The following is a 17,874-nucleotide window of genomic DNA, read 5'->3' on the forward strand; positions in this document are numbered from 1 at the left end:
GGTATAATCATTTTGCTTTGGGACTGGGGAATATCCTAGGCGTACAGTCTTGGAAGAATATTCCAAGGTCCAAGCAAAATGTTTCGATTTTTCACAATACCTGAAAAATGATTGATGCAAAGTCATTACATTCATAATCGTTGCTTTTTCAATTTGTTTGTGGAAAAGAAAATATTAATGTATTTTTATGGAAATGTTAGAATATGGCTATAAGCACAAGGGGTGCTAATTAGGTAGAGAATATGGTAATTCTTTGTCCCAATAATTGAATTTAGGTCAAAATTATGGGTAGAAATGGTCAGAAATCAAATTGTATTTAAATTTGACCATTTATTATAAGAATGCTATGTACAAAGGATGTTACCATGGTTACAAAATACAGACATTTTTAGAGCACCAACAACCATCAAAATGATAGACAATTGCAGCACACAAATTTCTTGATAAAATGCATTTTTTACAAATGATTACCATAACAAATTTCTTAATCTGATGATATATATTTGATCAATTCCAAGATTTGATGATGCTCGTGTATTAATTTAAAAACATTCATGATTGATGGCCAGGGTTTTTTCTCTCCTGTTTTTTGATGACTGGCTGGTACATGTACATTTATTCTGTTGTTGCTCAGCTGTGGCTGGCTGGTTCCAGTGGTGTACCAAGTTTTGTCCAGTGGTGTAGATTTCTATGGGGATGGGGTTGCAAAATATTTCTTCAAGTATAGTGAATCTAGCACCGTTTGGCAAAAAGTATGGTACAAATGTACGAAAAACCATATTGAAGCTTAATGGGTGAAATATGGTACAAAAGTGGAATAAACTCATGTGAAGCATGCAAAAATTGGCACTGTTTAGGTTAAAATGGCCAAATATGAGGTTAGAATCCCACATATCTACATCAACATGGGGGGGGGGGGTGATTGTATGTATCATCGACATCCCCCCTATCAAAATATTAGGGGTCTTGTCAAATTGTGTTCCTCCCTACAGGCTGCATGATAAATGACTAATACATGTATCTTTACTTGAAGTTAAAATAAATTTAAAGGTGGTTTATGTTGTGCAATATGTATTGTGTGCATTGTTTGCTATTTTAGTGGTTTTATAATATATATTTCACAGTTAATTGCATTTTGATCATTCGCGCCTTTTTAGGCTTACGCTGTGCAATATATATATATTGGTTGTCTTTTAAACTGGTTTTAATATATATTGGTTTTTGTATGTTTTTAAGATTGAAATATTGTTCATATATATGTATGATTTGTGAAATGTAATTGCAATCACATTCCAAGGCATTCATTGTTTCCTTGCGCTGTAGCCTATTCACTTGTGAGCAGGGCCGTTCTGACCATTAGGCCAGGTAAGGCGGTCGCCTAGGGCGGCAAACGCAGAGGGGCAAAAAAAAAGGCGAAAAAAGAAAAAACGGAAATTGAGAAAGAAAGGGGGAGAAAAAATGAAGGCGGATAAAAAATGGGAGGACAAATAAAAAAGGGGGCGAAAAGAGAAACAGAAAACAGGGCGGAAAAGGAAAAGGAGGACCTAAGAAAAAGAAAAGAAACGGGGCAGAGAAAAGGGAAGAAGACACGGGGCGGAGAAAAAGAAAGAAGAAATGGGGCGGAGAAAAGGAAGATGAAAATGGGCGGTGAAAAAACAGAAGGAAAAAAGAAAAACAGCAGAAAAAAATAAGAAGAGAGGAGAAAAGAAACAGAAAACACTAAGTGCCGAAGAAGAACAAAAAGTGGGATAAAAAATACAAAAAGGCGTAAATCCCGGACTGATGAATAAATAAATGGATAAATCCCCCCAATATTTTTCCGTGGGGATGGTCCATACAATCATCCCCACTATGTTGACACCTGGATATGTGGGTTTCTGACAAATTAACCTCATATTTGGCCATTTTACATAGGTGTTGATCCTGGGAATGGGTGGGATAAATCCCCCCTAATGTTTTGCCAGGGGGCGGTCCATATACAATGACCCCCTCCCCCATGTTGACTCCTGAATATAGGTTTCTGACCAAATTAACCTCATATTTGCCCGTTTTAGCCCCAACTTGCGAATTTTCGCGCCCTTTGCGCGCATTTATTTCACTTTTGCACCATATTTAATTACTTTAGGTTCAAAATAGCAAAATTGTTCCCGCGCTTTGCGCGCATTTGTATCATAATTATACTTATTCTGTCGCCAAAAGGTGCTCGATTCCCTATAGTACAAGAATTTGTTCAAACCCCATCCCCAAAAAGAAATCGACGCCACTGCCAGTTCAGTCCCCAAAGTGCATTTTATTTTGCGCTTCGCGCGAATTATAAACTTGTATATAGGCCTACCATAAACTTATGCTGAATTCACTATACTTCAAGAAATATTTTCCAACCCCATCCCCCAATATTAAAAAGAAATAGTCCCAAACAAAAATGTTTGGTAGACTCATAACCGGTGCGATCTTACCTTTCCGATGTTGATTAAGATACTTCTTGCATCGATCCCGAGATGCGGAAAAAACCAATAGTCATTTTGTCCCACATAAATGAATAAATAACAAAACCCCCGATCCCCGAGTGGACTCACCCATTCGGTGACGTCACTACGATAATCACCCCTTATCCGACTTGGGCAGCCCCTACTCGGCCAAACTTGTAGGGGCGGCGGGGTCGGGATAATCAACATCGGAAAGGTAAGATCGCACGGTTATGAGTCTACCAAACATTTTGTTTGGGACTAGACTCAGTACACCGGTCGATCTTACCGCTTCCGATGTTGATTAAGATACTTCTTGCATCAACATCTGAAAGATCGATCTAGCAAGTAACCGACGGATGGAGGTACAAGATTGGCCAGCATCTGATAAGGATCGGGAGAGTGGGTAGCATGGTAATCGCGAGGTCAAACTATTTCCCCCCTCACGGCCGGAAACAGAAAGACTACGTGAACAGACAAAAACCCTGAACTGAAAGTTCAGTGGTTAAGAATAGAAACACTGGTTCTTACCATGTTGGAATTCTGATTGTGCGCAAAACACCTGATACCCAACCACCATATTATCTCCGCAGAATAGCCCTGGAGAACTTATCGCCTGGTCGTTGGTTTACGTTTTTGTAGTAAACCGTGGAAAAGGACGACGGGTTCTTCCAAGACACAGCCTGACAAATCTCTTCTATGGGGACCCCCTATGGTAGGCCCACGAAGATGAGATAGATCTGGTTGAGTGGGCCTTGGGGCGGCGTCTTTTGTCGCCCCGAGTCCACTCAACACCTGGACCAGCCACCGTGCCAGAGTCTGTTTAGCGGCTGGACCGTGCGGTTCTGCGTGAGTGATAAATAAGCGGTCATGAGCCCCTCTTAAGGTTTGTGTTCGGCCAAGGTAGTGCTGTAGCGCCCTTACCGGGCACCACAACCTGTCTTCGGCTATTGACGAACCCTGCCCAATATTGGGGAGGAAGAGGGCGAGTGTCGGAATGTACTTCGCTCATTTTTGCAAGGAAATCCAGGCGAAGAAACAGCGTCGCTCCGTTGTTAGTAATCACGGAGGCTGACTTGAGACTGCGTGCAACTCTGAGCAGCGCCGTCGTCCAAGCCAACGCCAGAAGAAAGGCCGCCTTAAGAGTGGCGTATTTAAGGGTCGCTTTTGACAGGGGCTCAAAAGGGGACCCTTAATATACTCCAAGACTGTGTTGAGGTCCCATGGAGGACCACCTTCCTTTCGGGCGGGCGCCGTTGAACATACCGTCGAGAAGAAGACTTAGGGACCCATCTGAATTGATAGTCGACCGTCTTCAAATCCCGATGAATCGAGAGAATGGCTGACTTATAGTTGGCTATCGTTGCCTGCTGAAGTCCTGACCTGAACTTTTCTGTCAGAAAATCTGCCACTAGAGGCACAGGGGCTCTAGTGGGAGACGTATTTCTCTCATCGCACCATGCGTAATAGGGAGCCAAACGCTGACTATACGCACGGAGGGTAGACTCTCGTCTACCCCGGCGATGAGAGAAGCAGCTTCTGATGAAAAGCCTCCCTCCGCCGCACGTTCCTGATAAGGGCCATGCAGCTAACTGCAGGTGCTCTAGTGGTAGACTTGGTACCTCTCCTCCGGGCATCCGGAGTAGATTTGGTAACTCGGGGAGTACTCGCGGCTGAGCCGCTAGTAGATCCACCATCGGTCGAAACCACAGGTGTTTCGGCCAGAACGGTGCTATCAGAATGACGTTGCAATCCTCCCTCCCGATCTTGGTCACCACCCTTGCGAGCAGTGAGATCGGGGGGAAAGGGTAAGCAGTCATTCCTCCCCAGTCTACGGACAGAGCGTCCACGGCGAATGCCTGTGGGTCTGCGACCCTTGAGCAATACACCGGCAGCTGATGATTTCGATGAGATGCGAACAAATCTATCGAGGGGCGGTACATCACCTCGAAGATCGTCTGGGCGACCTGCGGAGCAAGGGACCATTCTGTAGGTCCCGACACCTTTCCTCGTGACAGATCGTCCGCGAGGATGTTGGTGCCTCCCGCTATGTGCATCGCTCTCAACGTAATCTGCCTGGCCTTGCACCACCCTATCAGGCGTAGTGCGTGCAGGCATAACCGTGGTGACCTGGTGCCCCCTTGTCTGTTGAGGTAGGCCACCACGGTTGTGTTGTCTGTTTGGACAACGATATGAGCTCCCACGATCACCTTCTCGAAATGCTGGAGAGTTCTCTCCACTGCCCAAAGTTCGAGAAGGTTGATATGGAACTCCGCCTCCGTGGCCGACCATAGGCCCGAGACTGAGTCCCCGTGGATGTGGCCCCCCCCAGCCCAGCTCTGACGCGTCGGTCGTCACTACGTGACGCACCGCTGGTGCAGGAAACCTGACACCTTGAGTCAAATTGGGCTGATGGGTCCACCACCAGAGTTCCTCTCGCGCGATCTCCGACATCGGAACCGCGAGGGATATTGGGTGACGACTGGGCCTGTAAAAGGCTAGAAGGTGTAGTTGTATAGGCCTCATGTGAAAGCGGCAGTGCACGAGGTCTACCATACTGGCCATAAGGCCCAAAACCTTCATCCATGCCACAGCGGGTGCCCCTCTGACTCGGCCAAGAGTCGGGCACACCTCGCCATGTTCGTCACCCTCTCGGGTGAGGGCACCGCGATTCCCCTCCTTGAGGTTGATCTGGGCCCCTAAGAATAGTGGTGTCTGCGTCGGGACCAAATTGGATTTCTTGGCGTTGATCAGAAATCCCAGGTCCGCACCGCACGGACTACTAACTCCACGAGACACTGTGTCTCCAGCGGGTGCGTCCGTAAATGAACCAATCGTCCAGGTAGCAACACATGTTGACTCCCCTGCGCTTCAGATACGCTGCCACCGCCTGACCAGGAGTGTAAACACTCTGGGGAGGTGGACAAGCGAATGGCAGGCATCGAAACTGGTAAGTTTGACCCTGTACCTTGAAGCGTAGAAACCTCTGATCTTGAGGTGCGATTGGAACATGCAGATATGCGTCCGAGAGATCTAGCGATGCCGCCCACATACCCTTGATGGGGCAGGCTAGCACCGAAGCGAGAGTCTCCATTCTGAACCTCTTGGGCCTGATGAACTCGTTCAACGGCTTGAGGTTCAGAATGGCCTCAGTCGCCGGTCTTCTTTGGAGCCAGAAAAAGCGTGCTCCAAAACCCCTTGGTGAAAGGGGGGGTAGACCGGGACAATCGCTTTTCGTGAGAAGCTGAGTGACCTCTGACAGTAGTGCCCGACGCTGGGGGCGTCTGGCGGCACTACCGTGGACCTCTGAATCGTGCAGGCGACGAGGGTGGCTGGTAAATTCCAGCCTGTAACCCCCACTGACCACTGACAATACCCAGGCGCCCGGTGAGATGGCATGCCATCTCTGGGCGTAATGCACAGCGGCCGCCCACAGGGGAATCCCTGTGGAAGTCCAAGGCCTGCCGGCATGGACTGTCGACCGCCGTGCCCTCAGGACCGATCTGGTTTGCCACCCTTAGAAGAACGGCTCTTCTTAGGGGGCTTGCCATCTGGTCCCGCACTACTCTTTGCGCTTCCCAGTTTTCTTGGGAGGTGCTGGAGTAGCCTCGGCTCGGGTGTAGTCTGTGGTGCGCGTCCTGCTGAAGCCGGAGCTGGCGCTGAAGAACGCTTAGAAGACTTCTTCTTCTTGTGCTTCTTCTTCGCCTTACTGCCCTTCCCTTGGTCAGGGCAGCCTCCGACTTCTTCAGAGTGCTCTCATTGGTGGCCTTCTTTGCCCGGTCCTCAACCGTAGCGCAAAGGGCCTGTCCAAAGAGTAGCCCCTGTCCCACCGAGTCTGACTTCTTCATTGCATCAGCAAAGTCGGAGCCGTAAGTTGACTGGAGGGACAGACAGGCATTCTCCGGCGGCGAGATGACATCCTATGGGCTAGGCCCATAGAACTCGTTGAGGTTAGCTGTTAGCACCGCTAACAGATTAACCTCGCGGAAGAGTTCGGCGTTGCCCGTGGTCGTTCGCTACCTTCCTACCGAGGTGCTCGGCAAGCGTGGTAGCGACGCTAGAGACTCTGATAAGCGGCGTGCTGCGCTTATCGATGAGCTTTAGCTCCTCCTCCCACTGGGGGAGAACGACCCGGCGCCTTGGCCGCTAGCGGCAGGCGCTGGCAACGCGTCTGGATCCATGTCAGGGACCCTGAGGTAGGTTTCGTAGTCCTCCTGCGAAACACGCAGTGGAAGCGTGCAAGCACGCGGCGTCGAAGCTCCAGCGAGCCTGACAGCCCTACGAAACCTACCCTTGAGGTCCGCCGGGAATGCAAGTGCAGGCGACCCTTGTGTGGACGCCGCTAGCTGGGCATCCTACTGAAAAGATGCCCTGGTCCTCCTGAACGGACTCCTCCTGAGAGAAAGCCAGGCCCAAACCTTGGGCCACACGGCTCATCACCTCAGCGGTGTCCGCAGGCAGACCATTGCTAGCGAGTTCCTCACGGGAAGCGGGGAAGGATACCTGAAGCTAGCTGCACAGTCTCATCAGACTGTGAGTCGCTACTGGTTTCATCTTCCGACTCCTTTCCCTCGCCTTCAGACTCTGACTCACTCTCTGATGAGGAAGAGATCTGACGACGGGCATCTGAAGGTGGACAGGGAGGTGTCGCCACCGTGTGGCTAGCCAACTGAACACCAGCAGAAGTGGGAGTACTCCCGCTAGACCCCGAGATGCTAGCTATAGCACCCGGGATCCGTGACGCTCTCGCTGCTGTCGCCCTAGCCATAGCAGTGTGCGGCCTACCCTGAGGTGTATCAGGGTTAGCCGCTCGCCGCCCGGGTTGGGTAACAACTGGTGGTACTGCTTGCCCAACGCTAGGCGGCACTTGCCACGGTGGAAGACCGTGGAAGAAACCACCCTGCGGCGGATACCACGGGGCATACCCTGTTGGTAGCTGACCCTGAAAGGATCCGCCACCAGGGAAACCCCATGGAACGGCAGTACCAGTACCGCCTCCCCCTGTTGCCACAGAGACTGTGGTAACCAGGACGACTACTGCGGTACCTGCGTGGTTGTAGCGTAGGTGCCCGGTAGGGCTCCGGCTGCGTACCACTGTACCCATGCCTCACAGCGTTCCCCGCTAGAGGATCAAGCCGCAGTGTATGGGTACCCGCTATACTGGCTGTCCCTTGGCTAAAAGGAGCTTGCCTAGTATCACGGGTAGCTGAGCGTGTATACCCTCGATCAGTCACCTCGCTACCTGAATAGGCAGTATCAATCAATGGAGCCATGCTCCGCTGAATAGATAGTGATCGATCATAAGAGGGTAATTGACCCATTGACTGTAATGGATCACCCACGCTCTGCTGGCTCTCGAGGACATAAGTGGGTTGTTGATCAGCCAGGCTGTTCAAACTACCTACCCTAACCTCTTGAGCCTCGCCCAAGGTCGCTGTGTGTGGCGGACCACTCACGGCAGCTATGGGCGCTGCGTGCATAGTGGCTACCACTGAAGTCAAGCCGTAGCTCGTCTCGGTAGCTGCCACTGTTTGCACTTGGGTCGCTGTCCCGTGAGAGACTGCGAGCCCACCCCCGGTATAGCCGCTAGCCAGTCCCGGAGGACAGCCGGCAGCCATTCCAAGGCCCAGGGAATCACTCGGCGGGCCCACCATGGAACGCTGCCGTGTGACAACCCCAGGTGGTCCTGCTAAGACTACACCTGAAGCGTTAGCCCGGTATCGTCTCTGCTAAACCCATGCACGTTTTCATTCGACCCTTGCGGGGAAGCGAAAAGGCGTGCTGCGTGCGTGGATCAACCCAGGCAAGCCCGGGTTCCACTGGCACGCCGTGCTACAGACCGGCCGAGGCAAGTCCGCTGCACGCTGTATGCTAGATTCAACCCAGGCAAGCCCGGGTACCCTTGGCATACTGTCCGTCGCCGGCTACTTCCGCGGGTGCTAGACCCGCTCGTTCGCCAGCAATAGACGGGTGTCCACCTGCAAGAAGCTCGCTAGAGATCTCACTGGTAGACTGGTACTCGCCTGTTCGGGCAAGTACCGCCCTGCTGCCTGCTACTAGCTTAGGCGTTAAGTCAGTGCTTTCGCTGGCTGCTAGGCCTTCGGGCTCGCTAGCAGTCCCGGAGGGTCCGCCTGCTTGCCCGGGACCGGAGCCCCAGAGGTTACCTTAAGCGTGGCCCTTGCCGCCGCGCTAGTACCTACCATATCAATCTTACCTGTAGGCTTCTGTTTCTTAGTCTTCGTCTTCTGTCTGTGTCGAAGACCCTAAACGAGCGCTACTTTCTAAATCCTCAAGTGGATGTCCGATAAGCCTATGCAAAAGGAAGCACACTTATTTGATTTAGAGCAATCCCTGTGGGTGTAGCAGAGTGGATACGGGTCCCACTCTGCCACGAGGGAAGGGCATGATTGACAAGGCCTAGACATTGTAGTAATCGGGGAGCGCAGCACTACCCCCAACACAAGCTCAAGCCCAATAAACAGACCCACACGCACAGTGGCTGACGCTGATGTAGTGGTATGATATAAAAATATATATACAAAGGGATGAAAAACTGAAAACCTTTTGGGGAAGATTTGTCAGGCTGGTCCTTCGAAACCCACCGAACTCTTAGCAGTAACTCGTCATCAGACGCCGTACTGAAAGATATAACGATAGAGCACACCATAAACATAGCGATAATCACTCACCATACATGTATACACAGTACTGTACAAACATCTATTGTAACTTACTAGTCTGCTATAGTTGTTTTACGTGAGAACAAAAATAAAATGGCGTCCTAAGAGCGGCCATTTTGAAAACGTGTGTCCCGTGATATGAACGGAAACACACATACAAGCTAAGTTTTGGATCGCTTTTGTCACTTTTCTAGCCGAAAAATGTCGTCAAAACTATCTCCTAGCGACTATACTGGTTGGTTTTTACCTCAGTGTAACAAACAAACTGTATATCTCGCCCTTTGGTTCGTAATGATACTTAGCGTTGGTAAAGAAAAATCCACACGTCTATCTCATCTAGAAACCAAGGAGGCTAAGGGGTGATTATCGTGTGTGACGTCACCGAATGGGTGAGTACACTCGGGGGAGCGGGGGGTTTTTGTTATTTATTCATTTATGTGGGACAAAATGACTATTGGTTTTTTCCGCATCTCGGGATCGATGCAAGAAGTATCTTAATCAACATCGGAAACGGTAAGATCGACCGGTGTACTGAGTCTCTACGCCACTGAGGAAAACGGTCGTGGGTAGTGGCAAATTGTTCAAAAGTTTTCAAGGGGGTAATCCCCTTTAACATGTTTAACACTTTTTTGGTATGCTTTGGTGGGGCGGCAGGGAGAGGCTTTGCCTAGGGCGGCAAAAACCCTAGGAACGGCCCTGCTTGTGAGTGCGTATTGCGGTAACATTTCTCTTATTTAATTTTTGCATAATGCATATTGCATGGCTTCTTGCTTTTGTTCTCGATATTACTGTTGCATTTATGTTGTGCAATATGTATTGTGTGCATTGTTTGCTATTTAGCGTGTTTTATAATGTAGGTTAATTGCAGATTGATCAATCGTGCCTTTTTAGGCTTACACTGTGCAATATATATATTGCTTGTCTTTTTAAACTTGTTTTAATATATTGTTTTGTATGTTTTAAGATTGTGAATTTAAATATTGTTCATATATCTAGTTGTATGATTTTTGTGAAATGTAATTGCAATCGCATTCCAAGGTTTTTTTTGTTTCCGTGCGCTGTGTTTACTTGTGATTGCGTATTGCGGTAACATTTCTCTTATTTAATTTTTGCATAATGCATGTTGCATGGCTTCTTGCTTTTCTTGTTCTCGAAATTGCTGGTATTGTGTGCATTGTTTGCTATTTGTCGTTTTATAATGTATATTTCACAGTCAATTGCATTTTGTTCGATCTTGCCTTTTTAGGCTCATGCTGTGCAATATCTTGCTTGTCTTTTTCAAACTGGTTTTTAATATTTTGGTTTGCTTGCTTATATCGAGGGGTTTCCTCAAACTATTTGTATGTTTTAAAATTGTAAATTCAAATATTGTTCTCATATTTTACAAATGTATGTGCTTTTAATGTCATGTTTTGTAAAGCGCCTTGAGTTCTTTTGATGTAATTGCGCTATATAAGAAATAAATATTATTATTATTATTATTATTGTTAGCCCAATTGACAGCCACATCCCTCCCACTTTACCCTATCACAATGCAGTGACTTGAAATATGTTTTGTTTAGACATAATAATGAACAAACCAATGGAGCAATTTAACTCAAAACTTGGAATACAATGCTTGGGTGATGGGCTTTTATTAATTTGAGGTAAAAAACTGCATGTGTTGCAATCAAGACATCCACATTCAACTGATCATTCTTAAAGGGGGACTCCGGCAATCATAACATTATGCCTTATATGTTAGAAAAATAATTATCAAGCACGAATCACATTGTTTTATTTAAAACAAACTCATATTGACCATAAAACGAATAAAACAGTTGGCTCTCAACACGCGATATTCAAAATTCTGCGCTACCGAAATTGTCTAAGTGCAATGACGTAATGGTTATTTGTGTTCAATTGTTGTCAGCCTTCATTGTATTACTGGGACGTCATTGCACTCGGCGCCCGGGAGTTTTGAATATCGTGTGTTAAAAAACCGATGTTTTTATTCGTTTTTATGGTCACTATGAGTTTGTTTTAAATAAAACCATGTGATTCGTGCTTGATAATTATTTTTCTAACATATAAGGAATAATGTTGTGATTGCCGGAGACTTCCTTTAATGATTTCATGTTCTGGACTGCAGTTTAAAATTCACTGGGTGTGTGCTTACATTGAATTTCAAAGGTATAAAACTATCAAACATATAGACTGTTATTGTTAAGTGTCAAAATAAGTTTTAAAATGTGCATACCCTCTGTGTATTTCTTCGTCTTTGTCCACTTGAAGCAGCAGCCCCATTCCAGCCTATCCTAGACAAATGCATCCCGTTGGATTTCTTTCGTTTTTTCTTGGTCTGTGTAGCAGGTGGTTTGTGATACAGCAAACCAAAAATGGCATATGATGGTGAAAGATAACATTCCCAAGATGAAGATGGCTATGCTGGATGTCTGCACATCACCAGTGATGAAGAGCACATCTGCTAGACGACTCCCGACATTTCCCATCATGCATCTCAATGGATGACCTGTATAATAAACATGTACATTGTAATATTGAAAAGTTAAATTTAACTTGACAAGAGATTGTGTTGGATTTGAGTCCTGCCAGGCACCACAAAATCCAGAAAATCCTTGAATCTGACTGAACTGGACCAGATCGAATCCAGATTTGGGCACGATTCTAGGAAAGTCTATCTCCCATTTGGGACAGTGATAGATAGGTTGAGACGGGTTGGGAATGGAATTGTCTATTCAGGATTGAACGGCCTTCATTCAGTTAGGATTGGGTCCAGGGACCCAAATCCGAGGTGTGGTAAAATACTAGTAATGAGGCCCTTCTAGTCTAGTAGTCTATTGTCAGTAGTAGTACCTGTACTTAATGTACATGTAGGGCCCCGGGGTACTCAGTACAAATGACCATACGGGACGTGCCGCAAACATGGGTAGCATTTTCAGCCTTCTGGTATATCAATGACCCCTTTTCAAAGCCTATTTTGGTATATGAATGGGTCCTTTTTCAAAATTTTCTCAATTTTTTCGAAAACAGCCCAATTTTTCCTTAATCTAGCCAAAATTTTCAAAATTTTTCTAAAATTTTGGGAAAATTTGTAAAAACGAAGACAATTTTGGGTAAATTCGGCCGAAAAATTTTGACTTTTGGTATATCAATGGGTCCAAATTTCTTGAAAAATTGGTATATTTATGGGTCTACTTCCAAAATCTCAGCGGCACGTCCCTACCAAAACCAAACTTGAGTACCCCCCCCGGGTGTAGGCCCTACATTTTTGTAGCTTGTAACTCCATATGCATTTACAGTCATAATCCGTGAATGTACATCCCTACAATAACATGTGCCACAATACGAGGGGCATATGCAGTTATTTATGTTCATAGAACAAGTTAGAGTATTATACTTTGTCGCGTGGTTATGAATTTGGTCTCATTTGAAAGCTTGCTCCTTCACAACATTACTGCAAAAATAGTAGATTGCTGCATATGGGCAGGACACCCTGCATAGGAAGCCTACATGTACCTCCTTGATTCACAGGTACAATGGACTACCAAAAATAAACACAGGGTCATTCATCATAGAATTTGTTCAAGATGAAGGTGAAAACTGAAAACTCAAATAAAATTTATCGATGGACAGTTGATGTGAATGGAGTCTTTACAAGGAAATGGTCTTTCGAGTTCAAGGATAGAATGAGCATATGAATTATTTCTTCTTTTTAACCTGGGACATGCAATCAGTGACCAGCACTATTCTCCTCTGCTGACCAGGATACAACACAGATAAACAACAAACATGTAAAAATACACATAAAAGGCTAGGCATAACCTTACAGTAGGAAAATGAAGAAATATTATTACAAGTTACTATGTTCTTGAAGAAATTTGTGTTGACATGTAGGGGATTTTTAATGTTTTGGGGTAGATCATTCCAGGCCTTAGCCCCCCCCCCCCTGAACTGGAAAGTTCTCTTGCCAGTCACATTGTGCATCTTTTTAAAAACCGAATTCCCAGAGGTTGATGATCTGAGAGTTACAATTACCGTATTCGTCCGAGTATAGTCCCACGCTCGAGTATAATCCCACCCCCGATTTTTCGAAAAATTTCAGAAATTGTAAAAAAAAAAAAAAAAAAAATGTTTAAGTTTATTTTTTTTCGGTTTTGGAGTGTCCCTGGACCTACACCTACACCAATTTTTTTTGTTTGTTGAAATTCGAGTATAATCCCACCCCCCAATTGTGACAAATTTTCACATAAAAAACGGGTGGGACTATACTCGGACCAATACGGTACTATAGACAATTTTTGTAATTGACCAATTCATCGCCGTTGGCAGCATTTGTCTCTGCTAACTCCAATTTAGCGGAGCAGAAAACTGAAATCGAGGCCAAAGATTTTTAAATTATATACTCCTAATTATGTTAATTTGCTAAGTAAATTTTATGTTAATTTGCTAAGTAAATTTTATGTTAATTTGCTAAGTAAATTTTAATCTGCATAATTAATTAGGGCTAATTTCTTAATGAATTCTAATAGCCTCTAATTAATTATGCAGATTAAAATTAGCAAAATGCTAAATGTAATATACTTCTATTTTACTTGTACTACATATGTACCAAGTCTCAGCTAGATGGTCCTTATTTACTTTAAATAAATTAACTTGGGAGTACGGTAAATGTAATTAAATCTTTGGCCTCGCTTTCAGTTTTCTGCTCCGCTAAATTGCAGTTAGCAGAGCCAAATGCCACCAACAGCGATGAAGTGTTCAATTACATAAGTTGTAAATACAAGCATCAATACACTTGGTGAAAATACTGCACAGGTTGGGGCCACAAGTACCAACCTCCCTAGACATTTAAAAACATTGAGACAAGTATATTTGCAACGATCGGTGTACGGTACTTGTTATCTACATGTATGTGGTCAATATAATGTTTGACTGTGATTTGTTATTCTTGTATGATCTTTAGTGATGATGTTTATATTATAAAATCATGTTCTGGAGCCTGGACCACTTTGACTTCGCAACATGTGTTTTGCCCGGGTGTTTTGGCATGCGAATTACAATCAAAATCACCCAGGCAACTCAGCATGATTTTTTCTGTTGTCAGAAGAGTGAACTTTTTTGGAAAGCACTACCAAAGAGTTCAAAAAATTGGTCACAGTCCAGGGGGCTGTACATAATAGGTCTGGTAAATGGGGTCACTGTAAGCCACATTCTTTAATGGGAACATCAACATCAATGATGGAATATTGCAAACTTGACCTGATATATATAGACAGCAACTCCACACCCATTTTGTTTATATCATTACGAGATATAATCATTAATTAAGTTTACAAGTCTTGAGTTGCTGTAGTATTGCTCTGACTACATGTAGATGTAAGCAAATCCACAGTTGCATTCATTCCATTTGTGGGTATCTGAGGAAAACACTTTCATCAAGTGTTTTTGAAGATCTTGAAGAGTTCTCAAAGGTCCATAAATGTGTGCATTCATATTGGATAAAGAACCAAACAAGAAAGTTGAGATAGCCACAAAATATCTTTGATGAAAGTGTTTTCAACATACAGGTACCGTATTGTTTGTAATAAACGCCCCGGGGCGTTGCATTTTTCCAAAAGGGGCCGTTTATTAGAAGTCTTTGATGTAGCCAAACCTGGTGGACAGAGTGAAAAACGGGTACATTTCTTAAAGAGGGCATATCTTCAAAAATTGTGAGCTGATTGAAATAATTGTTTTGGTTTATTAAAGCTAACAATTTAAGGTTTCTTTTTACATACCAAACTACATTTGATCAACTTTTCAGAAATAGCAGAAGAATAGAAGAGGGCGCAATGAGGGTTCTGTTTTTATTGGGACACCGTGTATTTAGAAGCAAGCTGTTAAATGTAAAGAAGGTTGGTGGCAGGAGTGGGACTGTTCTCGGATCACTCCCTGTACAATGTATCCTACAATGCATTCTTAGTTTGTCAAGCTGCCATGACCGAGGCATCAGATAACTCATCAAGCAGCCATATTGTGGTCCACACATGGCCTCCAGTTATGTGAAACATACTTAGAAAAGTCCTACCTTCATATATAAATAGCAGGTTTGCTTGTGATCAATGCTGGTGAGCTTACTCAAAAACTCTTCAAATCTGCACACAATTATTAGTTACGCATTTAAGTCCGAAGCTAGCGTTTTTTGGTATTGATCAGTGTTGTCATTTTTTCCAACACATGCTAATATTGTGTGAGCTCGGGGGTTAGGAGGTACCTGCACTTTTACCATTATGTAGTTGACATCAAGAGCTACACAAAAATGCCTGATAGCAATTGAACCAGTGTAGCTTTCCCCCCGCCCCCGAGTGTAGCTTTTGGCGGGAAAAGGTCAACAAACTTTACACAGGGTCAAATTTCAAACTTGTTTTTTTTAAATTGTGTTAAAAACCATTAATCTTGTCACAAGGATTCAGAAATTGTCTAGCGTATCATTCTTGACTGAGTTATAAAGGTCAGAGGTCACAGTTTTGGTTCTATGGGCATGATGGGGGTCAAAAACATGTAGAGCTCCGATTTTGCCAAAAGATGTATTCAAAATGTTTGAAATTGGACACTGTTTAAAGTTTGATGACCTTTTCCAGTCAAAAGCTACTCTGGTTCAATTGCTAAATACATTTTTGTGTAGCCCATGATATGTCAACTATCTTTGGTTGGGCATGTTGGGTGGGTTGGTGGCTGGAGTGGGACTTTTCTTGCCTCTTGGATTCTCATCCAGGCATGGCCTCCATAGTGAAACTTATTTTAGAAAAGTCCTCCTTCAAAATATCAGATTTTATACTTGTGATCAATCAATGCTATCTACATGTATTTACTTGGAAGAGGTGGGCTTACTCAAAAACTGCAGCTTCTAATTTGCAAATGCATAAAAGGCTAGAGTCCGAAGCCCGGGTCCGAATCTCCCGCTGAAGTGAAGCTATCGTTTTTGGGTATCAGAATCATCATTTTTACATTTAAAACACGGTGACATATTACACACAGAAATAGATACTATAGGTGGGTTACCGGCTAGCTTTTCCATGCATGCATGTTCTTGAGTAAATTTTAAATAAAGCTTACCTGTTCTGTTTTGCAGATAGGCTGAGAGTCTATTCTACAAGTAGCAGTCCTCTTTAATCCTAATGCATGTAGTACTACTGACTGTCACTCAGTAGCTGGTGCATGGATGCAAAACGCAGTGATTCATGGATTGAGCATGACAGTTGAGTTTATGACATGACTGAGAGTTGGTCGATCACACACTCATGACACTGCACTGGCCAGCAGTGCCGAATATGCAATGAATGAAGAGAAGCCACAGAATTAGAGAAGGAGAACCGGGACTCCCTATACCGCTACGTACAATCGCGCCGTCAGCTATGGGGAGAAAATTGGGGGTATTCGGGGCCTTGCCGACGGTGCGCGGAGACGAACGAAAACAACTCTGCGTCTCATCTGAAGCGTCTTGGTACTCGCGTGCAGGTTCAAGTGCGTCTCTCAAATGCGCATATCATCCCGGAGTCGCGCTTGCCGAGACAACGAATGCCTCACGCGCATTCCGAGGGAAACCGAATACCCCCAATTTTTGCTCCATGCCTGTATCAAGATGGCGGTCGAGTCCTGGTTCTCTGGTTTTAATTCTGTGAGAGAAGCCCGTCGGTGATCAGCCTGTTTAATGCTGTATGCTCCTCCTGTGTGTGTTCTTGCTCACATTTCACAAGGAGATTCAACTGATCGCCGATAATTCGTCAAACGTACTGTAAAACTGAATTACACTCCATAAACATTCACATTTTCACCAAGCTTAATAGGCTTTAGCCACCAGTACACGATCATGTCAGAAATTAATATTTTGTTCTGGGTCTGATTATTCGGACTAGGCTTTAGCTACTACGCTACGATCTCTACCAGGAGGGTGAAAGTGCATAGGAACAATGCCGGAAACTACGTCACGCTATTGTTCGACCTAGGCTACATAATTTTAACGCATGCGTGTTCGTCAATACAGCTTTAGACTCCTCCACCTTCGCAACACGGTACGTGGAGTGACTGGAATCACACTGACGGCGGAGGAGAATACTAGCTGGTCAAACAGTTTAATTCTATCAAGCATATAATACCTAAACAATCATCGTCATTTGATCTATTTACTCACAGAATATATTGTATACTCAAAATATAATTTTAAAATAGTAAACCTGTTAACTTATATATTTGTGTACTAAAATATAAGGACACGTGATGTCGAAGACAAAATGGCCGCTAATCCGCCTATTGTGAGACCTAGGATACATATTTCGAAAGAGGGCAGCAGACTAGGATGCCTATCCCTTTGTCTATTATTCCTGTCTCTACAGCTTTAACGAAATCAGGGCTCATTGCATAATTATATCATAGAGCTGGGCGATGCCCATTATTAATTTTATGAAACTCTGTGGAAGGGGGATCCAGTTGACCAGGCAAACTTTCAAGGACAACCCAATTAAGTAGGCTTAAAATATAATCAAGTCAATGTTCACCTCTATACCACCAAACTTTGTACAGCTCCCAACTTAATGTGTTTTCCAGATATTTATAGCGGCCTTTAAATCTGGAATGAGCGTTTTGAGCGTTTCGACAGTATTTTTGTGGGACATGAGAGCACATCAGACATATCGAATTGCATTCTGAATACGAAGAATGTATTTCTGATATCAAATAATTTTCATTTT

General features: G+C 44.7%; 1 protein-coding gene across 1 annotated transcript in view; it reads right to left on the bottom strand.

The window, feature by feature from the left end:
* Nucleotides 1-16,434, bottom strand: part of LOC140153054 (uncharacterized) — a 38,807-nt gene extending 22,373 nt beyond the window's left edge. The window contains 3 exon segments of the mRNA XM_072175657.1: nt 11,385-11,526; nt 11,528-11,657; nt 16,244-16,434. Of these exon segments, the coding sequence (XP_072031758.1) occupies nt 11,385-11,526; nt 11,528-11,640 (255 nt within the window). The 5' untranslated portion in view covers nt 11,641-11,657; nt 16,244-16,434.
* Nucleotides 16,435-17,874: the final 1,440 nt, after the last annotated feature.

The sequence above is a fragment of the Amphiura filiformis genome, chromosome 5 (genome assembly GCF_039555335.1).
Source record: "Amphiura filiformis chromosome 5, Afil_fr2py, whole genome shotgun sequence".
Lineage (NCBI taxonomy): Eukaryota > Metazoa > Echinodermata > Ophiuroidea > Amphilepidida > Amphiuridae > Amphiura > Amphiura filiformis.